Below are 17,911 nucleotides of genomic sequence, written 5' to 3'. Positions count from 1 at the left end.
TCATAGTTTTGGGATAAAGGTAGCAGATTTAAAACTGAGATGAAGAGAAATTACTACTCAAAGAGTCGTGAATCTATGGAGCTCACTACCCTGGAGGGCATATTGAGTAATTTCGAAGTGCAGATAGACAGATTTTTATTTAGTAATGGGTTGAAGGGTTATGCAGAATAGGCAGAAAATTGGAGTTGAGATTGCAATGGGATCAGCTATGATCATACTAAACGGCAGAACAGGCCCAAGGGGCTGAATTGCCTCCTCCTCCTAATCCTTATGCTATTTATTGACAAGATGGACTGCAGCAACTCTGCAAGACATCTTTAATAGCATGTGACCTCTTTCACCTGGACACACAAGTGTAACAGATGCATGGGACATTATACTTGCCTGAACCTCCTGAAGTTGCACACTGTGCCGACTTGTAATTATATTGTTGCTCTTTCAGTGTCGTTGGCTCAAAGTCCTGGCACCTCTTTCCCATCTCTGTCTTGATAGTTCAGTTGAGGCAAAAATAATAAATTTATTTGAAAATGGGAAGCCTTCAGAAATGAGATAGTGAGAGTCCAGAGGCAATATATTCCTGTGAGGGTGAATGGAAAGGCTAGTAGGTATAGGGAATGCTGGATGACTCAAAAAATTGAGGGTTTGGTTAAGACATAGAAGGAAGCGTATGTCAGATATAGACAGGACAGATCGAGTGACTCCTTAGAAGAGTATAAAGGCAGTTGGAATATAAATAAGAGCGAAATCAAGAGGGCAAAAAGATGACATGAGATAGATTTGGCAAATAGAGTTAAAGAGAATCCAAAAGGTTTTTACAAATACGTGAAGGACAAAAGGGTAACTAGGGAGAAAATATGGCCCCTCAAAGATCAACAAGGCAGCCTTTGTGTGGAGCTGTAGGAGATGGGAGAGATAATAAATGAATATTTTGCATCAGTGTTTACTGTAGAGAAGGACATGGAAGATATAGAATGTAGGAAAATAGATGGTGACATCTTGAAAAATGTCCATATTACAGAGTAGGAAGTACTGGATGTCTTGAAATGCATAAAAGTGGATAAATCCCCAGGACCTGATCAGATGTACCCTAGAATTCTGTGGGAAGCTATGGAAGTGATTGATGGGCTTCTTGCTGAGATATTTGTATCATCTCTCGTCACAGGTGAGGTGCGGAAGATTGGAGGTTGGCTAATGTGGTGCCACTGTTTAGGAAAGGTGGTAAGAGCAAGCCAGGAAACTATAGACCAGTGAGCCTGATGTTGGTGGTAGGCAAGTAGTTGGAGGGAATCCTGAGGGACAGGATGTACATGTATTTGGAAAGGCAAGGACTGGTTAGGGATAGTCAACATGGCTTTGTGCATGAGAAATCATGTCTCACAAACTTGATTGAGTGTTTTGAAGAAGTAGCAAAGAAGATTGATGAGGGAAGAGTTGTAGATGTGATCTATGTAGACTTCAGTAATGTGTTTGACAAGATTCTCCATGGGAGACTGGTTAGCAAGGTTAGATCTCAGGGAATACAGGGAGAACTAGCCATTTGGATACAGAGGTAGTAGAAGACAGAGGGTGGTGGTGGAGGGTTGGTTTTAAGACTGGAGGGCTATGACCATTGGAGTGCCACAAGGACCCACAAGGATGGGTCCACTACTTTTCGTCATTTATATAAATGATTTGGATGTGAGCATAAGAGGTATAGTTAGTAAGTTTGCAGATGACACCAAAATTGGAGGTGTAATGGACAGCGATGAAGGTTACCTCGGGTTACAACAGGATCTTGATCAGATGGGCCAATGGGCTGAGAAGTGGCAGATGGAGTTTAATTCAGATAAATGCGAGGTGCTGCATTTTGGGAAAGCAAATCATGGCAGGATTATACACTTAATGGTAAGGTCCCAGGGAGTGTTGCTGAACAAAGAGACCTTGGAGTGCAGGTTCATAGCTCTTTGAAAGTAAAGTCGCGGGTAAATAGGATAGTGAAGAAGGTGTTTTGTATGCTTTCCTTTGTTGGTCAGACTATTGAGTACAGGTGTTGGAGGTCATGTTGTGGCAGCCAGACATTGGTTAGGCCACTTTTGGAATATTGCGTGCAATTCTGGTCTCCTTCCTGTCGGAAAGATGTTGTGAAACTTGAAAGGATTTACAAGGATGTTGCTAGGGTTGGAGGATTTGAGCTATAGCGAGAGGTTGACTAGGTCAGGGCTGTTTTCCTTGGAGCATCGGAGGCTGAGGGGTGACCGTATAGAGGTTTATAAAATCATGAGGGGTATGGATAGTGTAAATCGACAAGGTCTTTTCCCTGGGATGAGGGAGACCAAAACTAGAGGGCATAGTTTTAGGGTGAGAGGGGAAAAATATAAAAGAGACCGAAGGGGCAACTTTTTCACGCAGCGGATGGTGCATGTGTGAATGGGCTGCCAGAGGAAGTGGTGGAGGCTAGTACAATTACAACATTTAAAAGGCATCTGGGTGGGTATATGAATAAGATGGGTTTGGAGAGATATGGGCCAGGTGCTGGCAGGTGGGACTATATTGGGATGGGATATCCGGTTGGCATGGATGAGTTGGACTGAAGCGTCTGTTTCCATGCTGTACATCTCTATGACTCTATGACATAATGAGTGAACCTACATCACGTGGACAAAGTGACTCAAAGCAACAGCATACTGCAACACTCTCAATTAACAACAGGCCATGAATGCTAACCTTTCCAATAATCTCCACATCCCAACAACAAAGTTCACAGAATGTTAATCTAACCAAGCTTCTCTACAAGTTTGATGTAACGTCCTTGCTTTCCAATTCTATTTATCCAGAAATGAATTCAGCTGCTCGGTTTGTATTTTTTTTGGTGTTCGTGTTTGACAATATGAGTGCCAGCTGAGATATGGTAGGTCAATTTAAAATATTGCTCCTGAGTTTGCTGTCTATAAAATTAAGATTTTAGAGCAGAGATCTTTTAGATCTTTTTGTTTTATGAGGTTCTGCTGTAAAAGATCTCTGTTGCTGAGAGGCTGTCAAGTACTAGTTTCCAAAGTTATCCAGAGTGGGTGATCGATGAGAGAAGTGATCTTACTTTGTTTGTACAAGTGAGAAAGCCTAATTTTTATTTCTGTATTTATTTTAATACTTGTCATCTGTCCTTGGAGTTACTTAATCAGGTTATTATCTGGGCCAGGATGCCACAGGATGTCTCCACTTGGCTTTTCTAAAAATTGTTTCTCCACATATTGCTTTATTTTTCATGCCCCTTGTCTTTTAACAGAAAGTAACTGGATTTGACGGGCACATTTATAAGAGACACCCTATTTTTCAGTTGTATGTTGAGTTTGTAAATGGTAGGTTGACAAGAATATAACTTTTAAGAACTTTTAATAAGAACTTATGTATCTCAAATAATGAAGTTGACATTAAGCTTTTATCATAAAAGAGCAATATTATTTAATGTCTTTCTAAAAAAACGGTACATTTACACACAACTTGATCATATCTGTCCCAAATGTTTTACATATAAGAGCCTTGTTTTACACATAGCTGCCCAGCAAGATTGGGAGATGGTTGGGTGACTCTAGACCGAACAGTAATGTAGTTGACTTTTAACTGCCTCTGAAATGATCTTTCGTATATTTCCAGTAGAAAGCCTCAAAAAAGGAATTAAACCAGATGGACTGAATGGCATCAACTAAAACACATGACATAGCTAAACCCTTCTTGCTAACATCTCGGGACTAGTGCCAAAATTGGTAGAGTTGTCTCACAGATGAGTCAAACAACAGCCTAACATAGTCATTCTCATAAATCATACCTTTCAGACAATATGCCTGACCATTTTTCGGTATCACCCAATCTGACTTACCCAGCAGAAGTGATGGCACAGTGATGGTATAAGGTCAAGAATACAGTTCCCCCAGGAATCATCAATGTTTCCTGTAGACCTTATGAGATCTCATGGCATCAGGTCAAATATGAAAAAGGAAACCTTCTGCTTACCACCTTGAAGTGGTAGAATGTACCCTGGGTGGATGATTTCAGTGAGCATTCACCAAAAGTGGCTCAATAACACTGTTAATAACTAACCTGACCAAACTCTCAAGATCAAGGTTGCTAGAATTATTTAGTGGCATGTGGTGAAGGAACCCAATAGTGGAAAAGGTCTAATTGACCTCAACCCAATCAATCCGACTGTCACTGATGTATCCATCTGTGACAGTATTGGTAAGCATGACTACCACATAGACCTTGTGGAGATGAAATCTCGTCTTTACATTGACGACACTGTCCAGTGTTTTGTGTGGCACTGTCATAGTGCTAAATGTGATAGATTTTGCCCAGGTCTAGCACCATCAAAGAGGCAGTGTGGGCCAGCAGTACAATTATATTTAACCTCCGTCTGTAATCTCATATCCCAGCATAGCACCCTTATTATTATCTCCAAGCTAGGGATCAACTCTGGCTTAATTGCAGGAAAACATGTTGGGCAGCATCAGGCATACTGAAAAGTTGAGGTATCAATCTGGTGAAGCTATAATACAGGGCTACTTGCATACCAAATGACAGAAGCTTTAGGATTGAAGATACAGTTCTGCAGAGTGCTGTCTGAACCACTGCTTTTTGGATGCTTTAAGCACTGCACATAACTAAGCAGTGTTCATGACATGTTCAATACTCATGATAAACTCATGCTGTGCCCTTTCCAAGTTCTCAGAATGGATCTTTTTGCAACAATATTGATGTTAAGTTGCAAAATCACTTGCTTGCTGATGAAGGGCTTTTGCCCAAAGCATCGACTCTCCTGCTCCTCAGATACTGCCCTACCTGCTGTGTATTTCCAGCACCACACTCTCAACTCTGATCTCCAACATCTGCAGTCCTCATTTTCTCCACTTTAACAGTCCAGCTACAACTATTCAGCTGTAGGATGGAGGACGGGAAACATTTCTGGCTATAACAACTGCTCCTTTTTTGAAGTATTTTAGATGCTGGAGGTGATTTCCTCAAATTCCAGGAGCAGCAATTACTGTTTTATATGCTGTTGCATTGTTTTGGAATTTTGGAAAAAAAAAGTCAAAACAACAGCAGTTCTAAAAGGGAGAAGAGCAGACAAAGGAAGCACATGGCGAGGGCATTGCAGGAGAGAGAGGGAGAGAGAACCTACACAGTTACTGTCTTTGCTGTTTGAATTCATGTATCGTTGGACATCGGAGTGCATTTGGGAAAATTAATAAACAGTGAAATTCACAACTGATCTTGGAGGAACTGTTGGGCGAAGTTCACAACACAGAATCAGATAAGTTAATTGTTGTTTTAAGTGTGGCCTACAGAGAATCTGCAGTAGTGGGTAGAGTGGGTTCTTTCTTGATTATATGTTTTTGGGGATATATCTTTTGATTAAGTTTAAAATATAAGCCATAATTATTAATTTAACTTGGCGGAGTGTTTGTAGAGAAATAAGACGGTGTTAATTTCTGGGTCTGTAGATTGTGAAGGAGCAAAAATGGCCTTTAATAGAGTGATATGTACTTCTTGGCAGATGTGGGAGTTTAAGGGTTACTGCGGATTATATCTTCCATAAAAGGTGTTGGCTGTGAACCTTATCAGATCGAATGGATCGGTTGGACAGACAGTTAGAAGCGACGTGGAATTTGCAACAGCAACAGTATGTGATGGATGGCAGTTACAGGAAGGGGGACAGTCTCAGGTATGGTCACATAGATGGGTTACCTCCAGGAAAGGTAAGAGAGGTAGGCAACCAGTGCAGGAGTCTTTTGTGGATATACCCATTTCAAACAGGTATGCTGGTTTGGAAAATGTAAGAAAAGGTTGAGATTCTGAAGGGAGATTACAGAGAGTTAGGCAGGAATTTAAAAAGGAGGTCCTCAAGGGTAGTAATATCTGGATTACTCCTGGTGCTATGAGCTGGTGAGGGCAGGAATAGGAGGATAGAGCAGATGAATGCATGGCTGAGGAGCTGGTGTATGGGAGAAGGATTCACATTTTTGGATCATTGGAATCTCTTTTGGGGTAGAAGTGATCTGTACAAGAAGGACAAATTGCAGCTAAATTGGAAGGGGACTAATCTACTGGCAGGGAAATTTGCTGGAGCTGCTCGGGAGGATTTAAACCAGTAAGGTGGGACCCAGGGAGATGGTGAGGAAAGAGATCAATCTGGGACTGGTACAGTTGAGAACAGAAGCGAGTCAAACAGTCAGGACAGGTAGGGACAAGGTAGGACTAATAAATTAAACTGCACTTATTTCAATGCAAGGGGCCTAACAGGGAAGGCAGATGAACTCAGGGCATGGTTAGGAACATGGGACTGGGATATCATAGCAATTACAGAAACATGGCTTAGGGATGGGAAAGGGCTGGCAGCTTAATGTTCCAGGATACAAATGCTACAGGAAGGATAGAAAGGGAGGCAAGAGAGGGGTTGGGAGGCCGGGGTGCGTTTTTGATAAGGGATAGCATTACAACTGTGCTGAGGGAGGATATTCCTGGAAATACATTCAGGGAAGTTATTTGGGTGGAACTGAGAAATAAGAAAGCGATGATAACCATATGGGGATTGTATTATAGACCTCTAATAGTCAGAGAGAAATTGAGAAACAAACTTGTAAGGAGATCTCTGCTATCTGCAAGAAAAATAGAGTGGTAATGGTCAGGGATTTTAACTTTGCAAACATAGACTGGGACTGCCATAGTGTTAAGGGTTTAGATGGAGAGGAATTTGTTAAGTGTGCACAAGAACATTTTCTGATTCAGCATGTGGATGTATCTACTAGAGAAGGTGCAAACCTTGATCTCCTCTTGGAAAATAAGGCAGGGCAGGTGACTGATGTGTCAGTGGGGGAGCACTTTGGGACCAGCGACCATAATTCTATTAGATTTAAATTAATGATGGAAAAGGATAGACCAGATTTAAAAGTTGAAGTTCTAAATTGGAGAAAGGCCAATTTTGACGGTAAGAACTTTCGAAAGCTGATTGGGGGCAGATGTTCGCAGGTAAAGGGACGACTGGAAAATGGGAAGCCTTCAGAAATGAGATAACGAGAATCCAGAGAAAGTCTATTCCTGTTAGGGTGAAAGGAAAGGCTGGTAGGTATAAGGAATGCTGGATGACTAAAGAAATTGAGGATTTGGTTAAGAAAAAGAAGGAAGCATATGTCAGGTATAGACAGGATAGATCGAGTGAATTCTCAGAAGAGTATAAAGGAAGTAGGAGTATACTTAAGAGGGAAATCAGGAGGGCAAAAAGGGGACATGAGATAGCTTTGGCAAATAAAATTAAGGAGAATCCAAAGGGTTTTTACAAATATATTAAGGACAAATGGGTAACTAGGGAGAGAATAGGGTCCCTCAAAGATCAGCAAGGCGGCCTTTGTGTGGAGCTGCAGAAAATGGTGGAGATGTTAAAGGAGAATTTTGTGTCAGTATTTGCAGTGGAAAAGGATATAGACGATATAGACTGTAAGCAAATAGATGGTGACATCTTGCAAAATATCCATATTACAGAGGAGGAAGTGCTGGATGTCTTGAAATGGGTAAAGGTGGACAAATCGCCAGGACCTGATCGGGTGTACCCTAGAACTCTGTGGGAAGCTAGAGAAGTGATTTTTGGGCCTCTTGCTGACATATTTGTATGACAAAAAGTAGAGGACCCAGCACCGATCCTTGTGGCATTCCACTGGTCACAGGCCTCCAGTCTGAAAAACAACCCTCCACCACCACCCTCTGTCTTCTCCTTTGAGCCAGTTCTGTATCCAAATGGCTAGTTCTCCCTGTATTCCGTGAGATCTAACCTTGCTAATCAGTCTCCCATGGGGAACCTTGTCGAATACTTTTCTGAAGTCCACATAGATCACGCCAACCACTCTGCTCTCATCAATCCTCTTCGTTACTTCCTCAAAAAACTCAATCAAGTTTGTGAAACATTATTTCCCACACGGAGAAAGTGAGGACTGCAGATGCTGGAGATCAGAGCTGAGAAATGTGTTGCTGGAAAAGTGCAGCAGGTCAGGCAGCATCCAAGGAGCAGGAGAATGAGAAGGGCTTATGCCCGAAACGTCGATCCTCCTGCTCCTTGGATGCTGCCTGACCTGCTGCGCTTTTCCAGCAACACATTTTTCAGCTATGAATTCCCACACACAAAGCCATGCTAACTATCCCTAATCAGTCCTTGCCTTTCCAAATACATGTACATCCTGTCCCTCAGGATTCCCTCCAACAACTTGCCCACCACGGACGTCAGGCTCACTGGTCTATAGTTCCCTAGCTTGTCCTTACCACCCTTCTTAAACAGTGGCTCCACGTTAGCCAACCTCTAGTCTTCCGGCACCTCACCTGTGACTATCGATGATTACATAAATGCTTTGGATGCGAGCATAAGAGGTACAGTTAGTAAGTTTGCAGATGACACCAAAATTGGAGGTGTAGTGGACAGCAAAGAGGGTTACCTCAGATTACAACAGGATCTTGACCAGATGGGCCAATGGGCTGAGAAGTAGCAGATGGAGTTTAATTCAGATAGATGCGAGGTGCTGCATTTTGGAAAAGCAAATCTTAGCAGGACCTATACACTTAATGGTAAGGTCCTAGGGAGTGTTGCTGAACAAAGAGACTTTGGAATGCAGGTTCATAGCTCCTTGAAAGTGGAGTCGCAGGTAGATAGGTTAGTGAAGAAGGCGTTTGGTATGCTTTTCTTTACTGGTCAGAGTATTGAGTACAGGAGTTGGGACATCATGTTGCAGCTGTACAGGTCATTGGTTAGGCCACTGTTGGAATATTGCATGCAATTCTGTTCTCCTTTCCATCGAAAAGATGTTGTGAAACTTGAAAGGGTTCAGAAAAGTTTGACAAGGATGTTTCCAGGGTTGGAGGATTTGAGCTATAGGGAGAGGCTGGTTGAAACTTTATTGCTGAAAAGTTTGACAAGGATGTTTCCAGGGTTGGAGGATTTGAGCTATAGGGAGAGGCTGAACAGGCTGGGGCTGTTTTCTCTGGAGCGTCGGAGGCTGAGGGGTGACCTTATAGAGGTTTACAAATGTATGAGGGGCATGGATAGCGTAAATAGGCAAAGTCTTTTCCCTGGGGTCAAGAAGTCTAGAACTAGAGAGCATAGGTTTAGGGTGAGAGGGGAAAGATATAAAAGAGACCTACGGGGTAACATTTTCACACAGAGGGTGGTACATGCGTGGAATGAGTTGCCGGAGGAAGTGGTGGAGGCTGGTACAATTGCAACATTTAAGATGCGTTTGGATAGGTGTATGAATAGGAAGGGTTTGGAGGGATATAGGCCGGGTGCTGGCAGGTGGGACTAGATTGTGTTGGGATATCTGGTTGGCATGGATGGGTTGGACCGAAGAGTCTGTTTCCGTGCTGTACATCTCTATGACTCTACAAGGATTAAACAAATCATGATATTCGCACTAATATCCCACCCATCAGTTTTATTTGCAACACTCACCAAGTGATGAATATGCTTTTGAGGCATCATCCATTAAAAATTAGGTTTTGGTAAGACTTTGGTTAATTCACGAATGGTTGTATTGCCAGAGCCTCTTCCAGTCCACACTGCCCCGTGTTAACTACATCTAGTGCTTTTAACCCCAGGACAGTTGCATTATAATATAAGAATGGACTTTCAGATTTGTTGGTTGCATTATTACTCCCTTAGTCTTCCACTCCCACACTGAAGATGGACACTCAAGCAAGGTACTGAAGGCTGTCTTGATTGATACTTCTCAATCAAGAATAGAATATAAGAACCCAATGCATAATAAATACTGAGCCTGAGGGGATGAGAAGTTGAATTAACATTCACAGCTTTGCATGAATGACTATCAGAACAAGTGACATTTTTATTCCTGAAACAGATACACTCAGTGCCCTGGAAATTCAGAAATGAAGAGATTTTTAGATTAGATTAGATTCCCTACAGTGTGTAAACAGGCCCTTCGGCCCAGCAAGTCCACACCGACACTCTGAAGAGTAACCCACCCAGTCCCATTTCCCTCTGACTAATGCACCTATCACTATGAGCAATTTAGCATGGCCAATTCACCTGACCTGCACATCTTTGGACTCTGCGAGGAAACCAGAGCGGCCGGAGGAAACCCATGCATGACATAACAAAGTTGGACTTGTGAAAATTCTTTCTCAGAGTGTATGTGGTAGCATGTATTGCCCATTTCTAATTCCCTTGAAAGGGTGGTATTGCGATTCCTTCTTGAATCTCTGCAGTCCATGTGGTTACACTCACTGAGCTGGTTGGAAACGAGTGCCAGGATTTTGACCAAGTGAGGCTGAAGGAATGACGTCGGAGTTCTGAGTCAGATTGATGTGTTGTTTAGAGGGAAATTTGTAGATGGTTTCATCTGTTGCAATCTTCCTTCGATGCGATGGATGACCATTGGTTTGGGTGGTTGTGCTGAAGGAGCCTTGGTGAGTTTCTACAGTATGCACAATGCCTAACTTTCTGTATCAGTGAACAGTTTAGTCTAACTGAGACTAACTTTCAGTTCCAGTTTGCTTTTTATTATTCATACAATTTATGATGAATTCTACTTGCAGCTTTGGTGGGACTTCAACCTGGTTCCCAGAGTTTCTGGACCAGTACTCCAGTGACATTACCACTACACAACCGTCAATTTTTTATACTTGCGTATAAAAGCACAATGCAATAAATTGATATATTATGAAAACAATTTAGAGTGATAAAGAATTAAAAAGAAAATAAATTATTTTTCAGTGCTAAGAGTAAAAATTGGAACTGATCAACTTTTTCATGTCATCAAAATATTGAAACATATCCTCAAAACCATGAGCACAGAAATCACTGTCATCTAATATTACTGCGTTTTCAGAATTTCTGAATTCACTTGCTCCTTGCTGAACCTTTCCAGAGGATCCAAACGAAAAAGGTGTATTTTGTGATTCTGATATGTTTACTTATTTCCCCCTTCTATCCCAATTTCTGAACACAATTATCTTCAAATTATTACAGTTATGAGGTTTGTAAATTCATTGTGTTTTACGATTTCATTTCACCCTAAATTTGAAAGTAGAGGGTCATGTCACCTGCTCTGAAGTTTACCTACCAGTAAACCTCAATGGGTTTGATTGTTATAGATTAACAAAAGGGCTACGTTGTTTTGTTGGGAAGAAGATACAAGGGATATATGTGCATAAAATGGTGGCAGCAGCTTGTGTGTTAAGAATATAAGGGTTGGCGCCTTCAAAATTCCCAGAAAGATATTGGAAGTATTGATTTGTAAACAATTGTGTTGCAAATTGTACATTTACTTCCAAAATGAAAGGCATTCATAGTCACAAATACCTATTTGGCATTTCAACCTGAATGCAGGGCTATTGTGTTTCATGTTGCTATGGGAAAGAGTACAGAGGAAGCCATTTATGAGATCAGATTACAGGCTTCCCTAGAACGCACTGGATATCACAGGTAGACAGCAGTTTTGTGTGAGCAACAGAGCAAAGACTGCATGGCTTTGTGAATCATCACTGCAGATGTGGAGACAGACTGTCTCTAGTTAAAGAGAGACATCCTGTAACCATCTAAGAATTCCAGAAGATTCAAGTTGGAATGATTCAAGGGGAGAATCATTGAGATGGGCTTCATTGCTGGCAATGAAATTAGGAGATTCTATAAAAACTAAACTAAGGAAGGTACCTGGAGGCAACCATTCAAAAATGCTCTTGAACTAAATGGAAAATGCAGATCTGTTCAGAACTGCGAGCAATTGTCATCTCTGCGTAATAAGGAATGTGATTCTGTCGAGAGTGTGATGTGTGATCAGTATAAAAAAAGGAAAATGGTCTTTTCAGTAGCTTAAAGTATAAACTGCCTGCAAAAGAAAATGAGGTTTCGTCAATTTTATTTTTCATAATTTTTTTACAATAAAGATTGTGAAATCTTCTTGTATCAGCTTTTCAGATATTAACTGGAAGTTTGAATTTAATCATAAAACATTATCAGTCTCTCCAGACATCGTACAAACATTAATTAGATCAATTAATTCACCACGGAACAGGAACTGAATATGGCAGCATCCTGTTATTTCTAACTCTGTTATACAGAATGATGTTTTTATCCATACAGCAATTGGTAGAGCTCCAAAATCAATATTAACTTTTAGTTGAGTAATACTTTGTATTTCATTATTAGAACTGCAACTCACTCTTACTTCCACAACATTATCCATCTCTTCAGTGACTACTACTGAAAACCTCATCACACTTTGTCATTCCCAGTTTCCATTTATCCTTTGCTTTCTTTCCTTCTTGATTCCAACTATCCGAAACTCGACAGCTCTGCACTGAGACTCGTATACTTAACACCTCCATTTTCACTAATTCACACCATTGCTGTGATCCATGGTGTACCAAAAATGAAATCGTTCATCTTATTCAACATTTATCTGTCTCGGCCTTGCTACAGTCAGCTTCTGGAACATTCTTCATTGCTGTATCCCACCCGTGCCTTCAATTCATTCGACACTAACCTTCTGTATCTTGCTTCATAGCAGAACCTTCAGCCATTTCAATCTTAGACTTTCAAGCTCCCTCCCTAAACACCGCTGTCTCACGACCACTTTCCTGACAATTCAAGGTCAGCTCATCTTCATCCATACTTTTGGTTACTTAGCCTAACTCCCTACAAAGGAGCAATGATTGTCAAGGCATTTCACAGAGAGAAATGGACATGTTTTTCTTTATTAAAAGGTGCTGCATAAATTTAAGTTATTGCTGTAAAAATAATCCCTTGGAAACATCAGCAGATTAATAAAGCCTCAGCTGAGTATTTTTGAAACGTGATGTCATTTTTAAAAGATTGCAATCATTTAAATACTTATTTTTAAAGTACCTATTGATGTTCTTAGAAACAAAAGAAGAATTTGAATGCTGTGAAGACCCTGAAGACTTACAAGCAAAACAAAAATTCATAGAAAAACATCTTAATATATTGAAGAGAAACAGGTTTGAATCTTCTCCACACCATCTAAAAGAACAGTATATGATTTCCCGTAAAGGTAAGACATCTGATAAAAATTGTTTAAATGTATAATTTAAAGTGTTTGGTAATGCTAATTTAAATCAGCATGTTACTTAAGTGATAATATTCAGAAATAAAGGATGTGAGTGTAATGTTTAGTATTTTTTGAGTTTTGTATTCATGGAAGTGATGGATCATAATGCATTTTGAAAGCCAACACCTTCATCAAGTTTACTCAGATCAGGTGCATCTTGTTACTAAGCATAATGAATTGTCCACTGCTCCTAATCACTAAGGACTAGATTGAGCTTGCCCCAAATTTCATTCATAGTTGTTACAAAGAGAATTATTGTTACTCCAAACTGGACCGGTACTGATAGATGTCCAACGTTCACATTATTTCAACAATCAGTTCCTCTAAACAGTATTAAGTCTAGGATTTAGCAATCGAAGTGTCACTGGTGGAAGTAGCCCTGGAGTTTATCTAGGTAAAGCCCTGGCTTCTTTGAAGTTATCTTGAGATGTTCTTTGCAGCATCATAATTTTCTGGGTAGAACCTTAGCACTACAAATGACTGTGTTTAGTTTGATTGAAAGATTAAAACTTGTTAAATTTTACAAATGACCTCAACCTACTCCAATTGTTCCACTTCCATTATTAATGGAGGTGATGGGACAAGAGGCAGTCTGCCCCAGAGGATGGCACTGTTTGTGGGTGAGGAAGAGTAGGATTGCTTCCCTCAGACCCAAACTCCTATCCATCAGGCCTTTCTCCTTATAAAGACATCTTGGTTGGATTGGCCCTCCACTTCATGATTAGATATCCATCTCCTGGCATAGGAATTAAACCTCCTCCACCTCCAAGTTCAATGATTCAACTCACCCAGTATCCCAGAATCACAAGCATTTGCAGATTTGGGGTTTGGACCAGTCTGGTCCTGTGGTTTACGCTGGGTCTTTCTTGATCACCTGGATAACAGGCTTATCAGTCAGGCTGACTTCCCGGTCAGAAACCTATGAATGATGAAAAATACAGATGGGAAACCTGCCCTTGGAAATCTTGCCGTGCCTACACAATCAAATGGTTACTGTCAAAGTCTGTGGTCATTGTTTTCTAACTGTAAATTTAATTGAGGATTTCATTATATAGTGTAACTGTAATGTTTCAAATGACCACATTAAATACATAGAAATAGTTGTGGTGTAGTAATATACTGAGACCATGTTATACTGAACATTGTGACAACCCCAAAGCAAGATTAGTTCTTTATTTAATGTTCCTGTCAGTGGAATAGGCTAAGCAGATTTTGAGAGTTCTTTGATATCCATCATTTTTAAGGCATTTGCTCAACTGCTTTCTGGTTTTCCACTCCTCAAAGTCATTTGCCATTTCCAAGCCTAAAGGCAGAGCTGTCATCATCTCATAGGGGAATGTTAGGAGGGCATTAACTAGTGCAGAATCTGTCAAATTTCTTAAAATGAAAGGAAGCTGCATTTTTATTGTCTAAATTTAATTTCTTCCTGTGTGTAAAGTATTGAGCTATAAATAACAAAAGCAGCCAGAGGAAATTAGAGCACTTGTTAAGCGGGTTGTCAGTTGCTTATTTAAAATGTCCTCGATGAGTTGGTTGAATTTTGTGATTTGCTCAGTGCAGAAATAATTTGAAGTTTACACTTGTCTATTCACATCTACTGTAAGTTTGTGATCTGAATAAGCTGCCAATTTCTGAGACTGCCGGTTTTATTACAACACTGATTTATTAGATGGGTTCTTAGCTGTCATATTTTCTCCAGAGCCCACAATTCCACTATTATTATGACACAGCTCATCAAATATAACAGTCCTCCATAAAGCTGTCGATGTCAAACAATGTCAGAGTCTGTCGTGTCACAGCCCATGAGCTCTGTGACCTCAGAGCTTCAGTTCAGAGCCCCGATATATTGGATCCTGGTGTCACAACTCTTGTCCTGATCTCATGCTGGAGCCTCATTTCAGTCTAATGCCAGAAAAGGTGACAGGTTTTGATGTTCAAGCCTCATATCAGGACACTTTGACAAACCCCCATGTGAGGACAGAGCCAGGGCTTGATGTGAAGCGCTGAAGTCCAAGCTCACAAAACTAGCTCCTGCTTATTTCTTATGCTTGGGAGTGTATTTAAATGTTCCTTTTTAAAAAATTTGTTCTTCAGATGTGGGTGTTTCTGGGAAAGCAAACAAATTTCACCCATCCATAAGTGTCCTTGAGCAGATGTTGATGAGCTTCCTACAACTATATGACTTTTCAAGGCATTTCAGAGGGTAGTTATGAGCCAGCCACATTGCTGTGGGTCTGGAGTCACATTTGGGCTTGGCTGGATAAGACTGGTGGATTTCTTTCCCTGAAAGACATTAGTGAACCAGAGTCTTTTGTTTTAACACAATTTGGTAGATCCATGATCATAATTAATAAGACTAGCATTTTACTCCAGGTTTATTAATTAGTTGAAATTAAATTTGTCCAGAAGCTACGGTGCAATTTGAATTCTTGTCACCAAGGTGTTTGTTCAAGTCTTCACTTTACTTGTCCAGCAACATTATCATTATGTAATCTTTTGACATTAGTCTTAGAAATGATTAAGCTAAAATGAAATTGGGTTTGGTATACTGATATTTGACATTAGGAATACTTGTCCAACATCAGCAGTTGAAATGTGCATTGGGCAGTATAGCAACAAAAGCCAGTTATGTGGCCCACCTGATATTCTGTCACTAGAATGAGTAACAAAGAGGCTAAAAGAAGGTGGATGATGTGATAGTGCCCACAATGGTTTACTACCCCCTTGAGTTTAATCTGACAGCAGATGACTGTTTCATAACAAGAGTTTGGACTGACATTAAAAGGAGTGATCTGGCATCGCTGATCTAATAGCAAAACCTATTGGTCTGACACAGTAGTGAGTGGCTGGAGGTAGCAAGCCATATGTCATTTTGTATATATTTTCTTTATCATCAGATCTGTCACATCTGGATACATTTTTGCTGAGAACTCTCGTGTTAATGAGCTACATAATGGTATTGCACAGTAATCTGAGGGTTGATCCACAGATTGGGCGATATGTTGAATACACTTAAAGTGTTAGATGCAATGCAGTATCAGATATAATTTCAACAAATAAATATAAAATATTGCATATAGGAAAAGCTCTTTGAGTAATCAAACAGTTTAGGATGATATAGAAAGAATTCTCAGAATGCAGTTAACATTCATACGTCCAAATATTGCCAAGTAGCCATCAAAAAGGCAAAACTACAAAGTTTAATTTCGAACTAGTTTAGAATTGTTTAGTGCATGTGACCAGGTCAGATAAGGATACAAGTTTTTGTCATGGATTTCTGTTTTGCTTCTATCTTTCCCCTGCTCAATGCTACACCACATTTCTGGCCAGATCTTCTCAGCTCAACTTCTTCAGAAGCGTGAAGCCAGTAAGTAGAGTTTGATTGGCCTCAGTATGAATACAAGCTTCTTACCTCATGCTGAGAAAATGTGGCTACCCTTTCTTATGATAAAAAATTACAGTAACACTTAGGGATTTGCTTAGTCTCTTCCACACTCTCAGGAGTTCCTTTACAGGGAATTTTCAGCTGCACTCAGGGCTATTTCCTAGTCTCTGATGCTGTCAGCCTGACTCCCACACTGAATGGTATGCATATGCCCCAATAATTCCCATTGGTCTTTCCTATGGTCTGCGGCAGTTGGGCTGTGTACATGCCCTGCCTTACAACATACCAGTCTTCTTAGCCTCAGTTTTTCACTCAGCACTATCGTTTTTGTTTTAAGGAGTATTCTTAACATTTCCAACTATCCTATGGTGCTTAGTTTCCTATAATTTTCTCCAGTTCTACCCTTTCCAATTGCATTCAGGTGATAATGGGATCATTCTTTGAGAACATGGCTTTGTGGATCAGCTGATAATAAGGGACCTGGCATCTGCCTGGAATTGGTCACTTTCTGTTCCTCTCGGTGACTTCTTATTAGGAAGTGTTGGAACTTATGGCATTTTGGAACTTATGGACAATTACTTTGACAGAGGTTTTTGTTAGTGGCTTCTGTCTTAAGTGAGATATGCACTGGTCAAAAGCAAGCTGCTAACCCTTTCAAATTCCACAAATGTCTGATCAGGCAGTTTCTTGAGGATCCAGAGTCTGGCCACTTTAAATACTGTGCAACTCAATCAAAACCAAGAAAGAATGTTTCTACGATCAATTTTAGAACTTAATTGACAGGCTTTGGGGAATCAGGAACTCACCTCCTGACTCCCCAAAGCCTGTCCAACATCTACAAGGTACTAGTCAGGATGTGATGGAATACTCCCCACTTGCCTGCATGGGTACAGCTCCAACATTACTCAAGAAGCTTGACACCATCCAGGACAAAGCAGCTCGCTTGATTGGCACGATGTCTAAAAGCATCCACTCTCTCTAAGACCGACGCTCAGTAGCAGCAGTATGTTCTATCTAGAAAAAATAACAGTACAGCACAGCTACAGTCCCTTTGGCCCTCTAAGCCTACACTGCCACACTTTGTTCTTCCTTACTAAAACTGTCTTCATTTACAGGATCCGTATCCCTCTATTCCCTTCCTATTCATGTATTCGTCCAGGTACTTCTTGAACGCTTATATTGAGTTTGCTTCCACCACCTCTTTTGGCAGCGCATTCCAGGCATTCACCACCCTTTGTGCGAAAATGTCTCTTGTGCATCTCTTTTAAACTCCCCACACTCCTTGAAATTATGTCCCCATGTAATTGACTCCTTTACTCTGAGAAAAAGCCTCATAGTTGCCACTCTATCCATGCCATTCACAATCTTATCCTTCTCTCAGGTTGTTGTGAAGGTGTGGGTGTACTGTACCTTTAAGAGAGTTCAA

The 17,911-nt window shown here is 40.6% G+C and overlaps 1 protein-coding gene across 3 annotated transcripts in view; it reads left to right on the top strand.

Annotated features, from left to right (window-relative positions):
- Positions 1-17,911, top strand: part of LOC122557296 (uncharacterized protein C8orf48-like) — a 90,278-nt gene that overhangs the window by 18,080 nt on the left and 54,287 nt on the right. For all 3 annotated transcript variants that reach the window (XM_043704845.1, XM_043704842.1, XM_043704844.1), the window contains exon 3: positions 12,894-13,043. In XM_043704845.1, coding sequence (XP_043560780.1) covers positions 12,894-13,043 — 150 coding nt within the window. The remainder of the gene's footprint in view (positions 1-12,893; positions 13,044-17,911) is intronic.

Source organism: Chiloscyllium plagiosum, chromosome 15, assembly GCF_004010195.1.
Source record: "Chiloscyllium plagiosum isolate BGI_BamShark_2017 chromosome 15, ASM401019v2, whole genome shotgun sequence".
Lineage (NCBI taxonomy): Eukaryota > Metazoa > Chordata > Chondrichthyes > Orectolobiformes > Hemiscylliidae > Chiloscyllium > Chiloscyllium plagiosum.
Note: the sequence above shows the minus strand (reverse complement) of the source record. Positions and strands in the feature narration are given on the sequence as shown.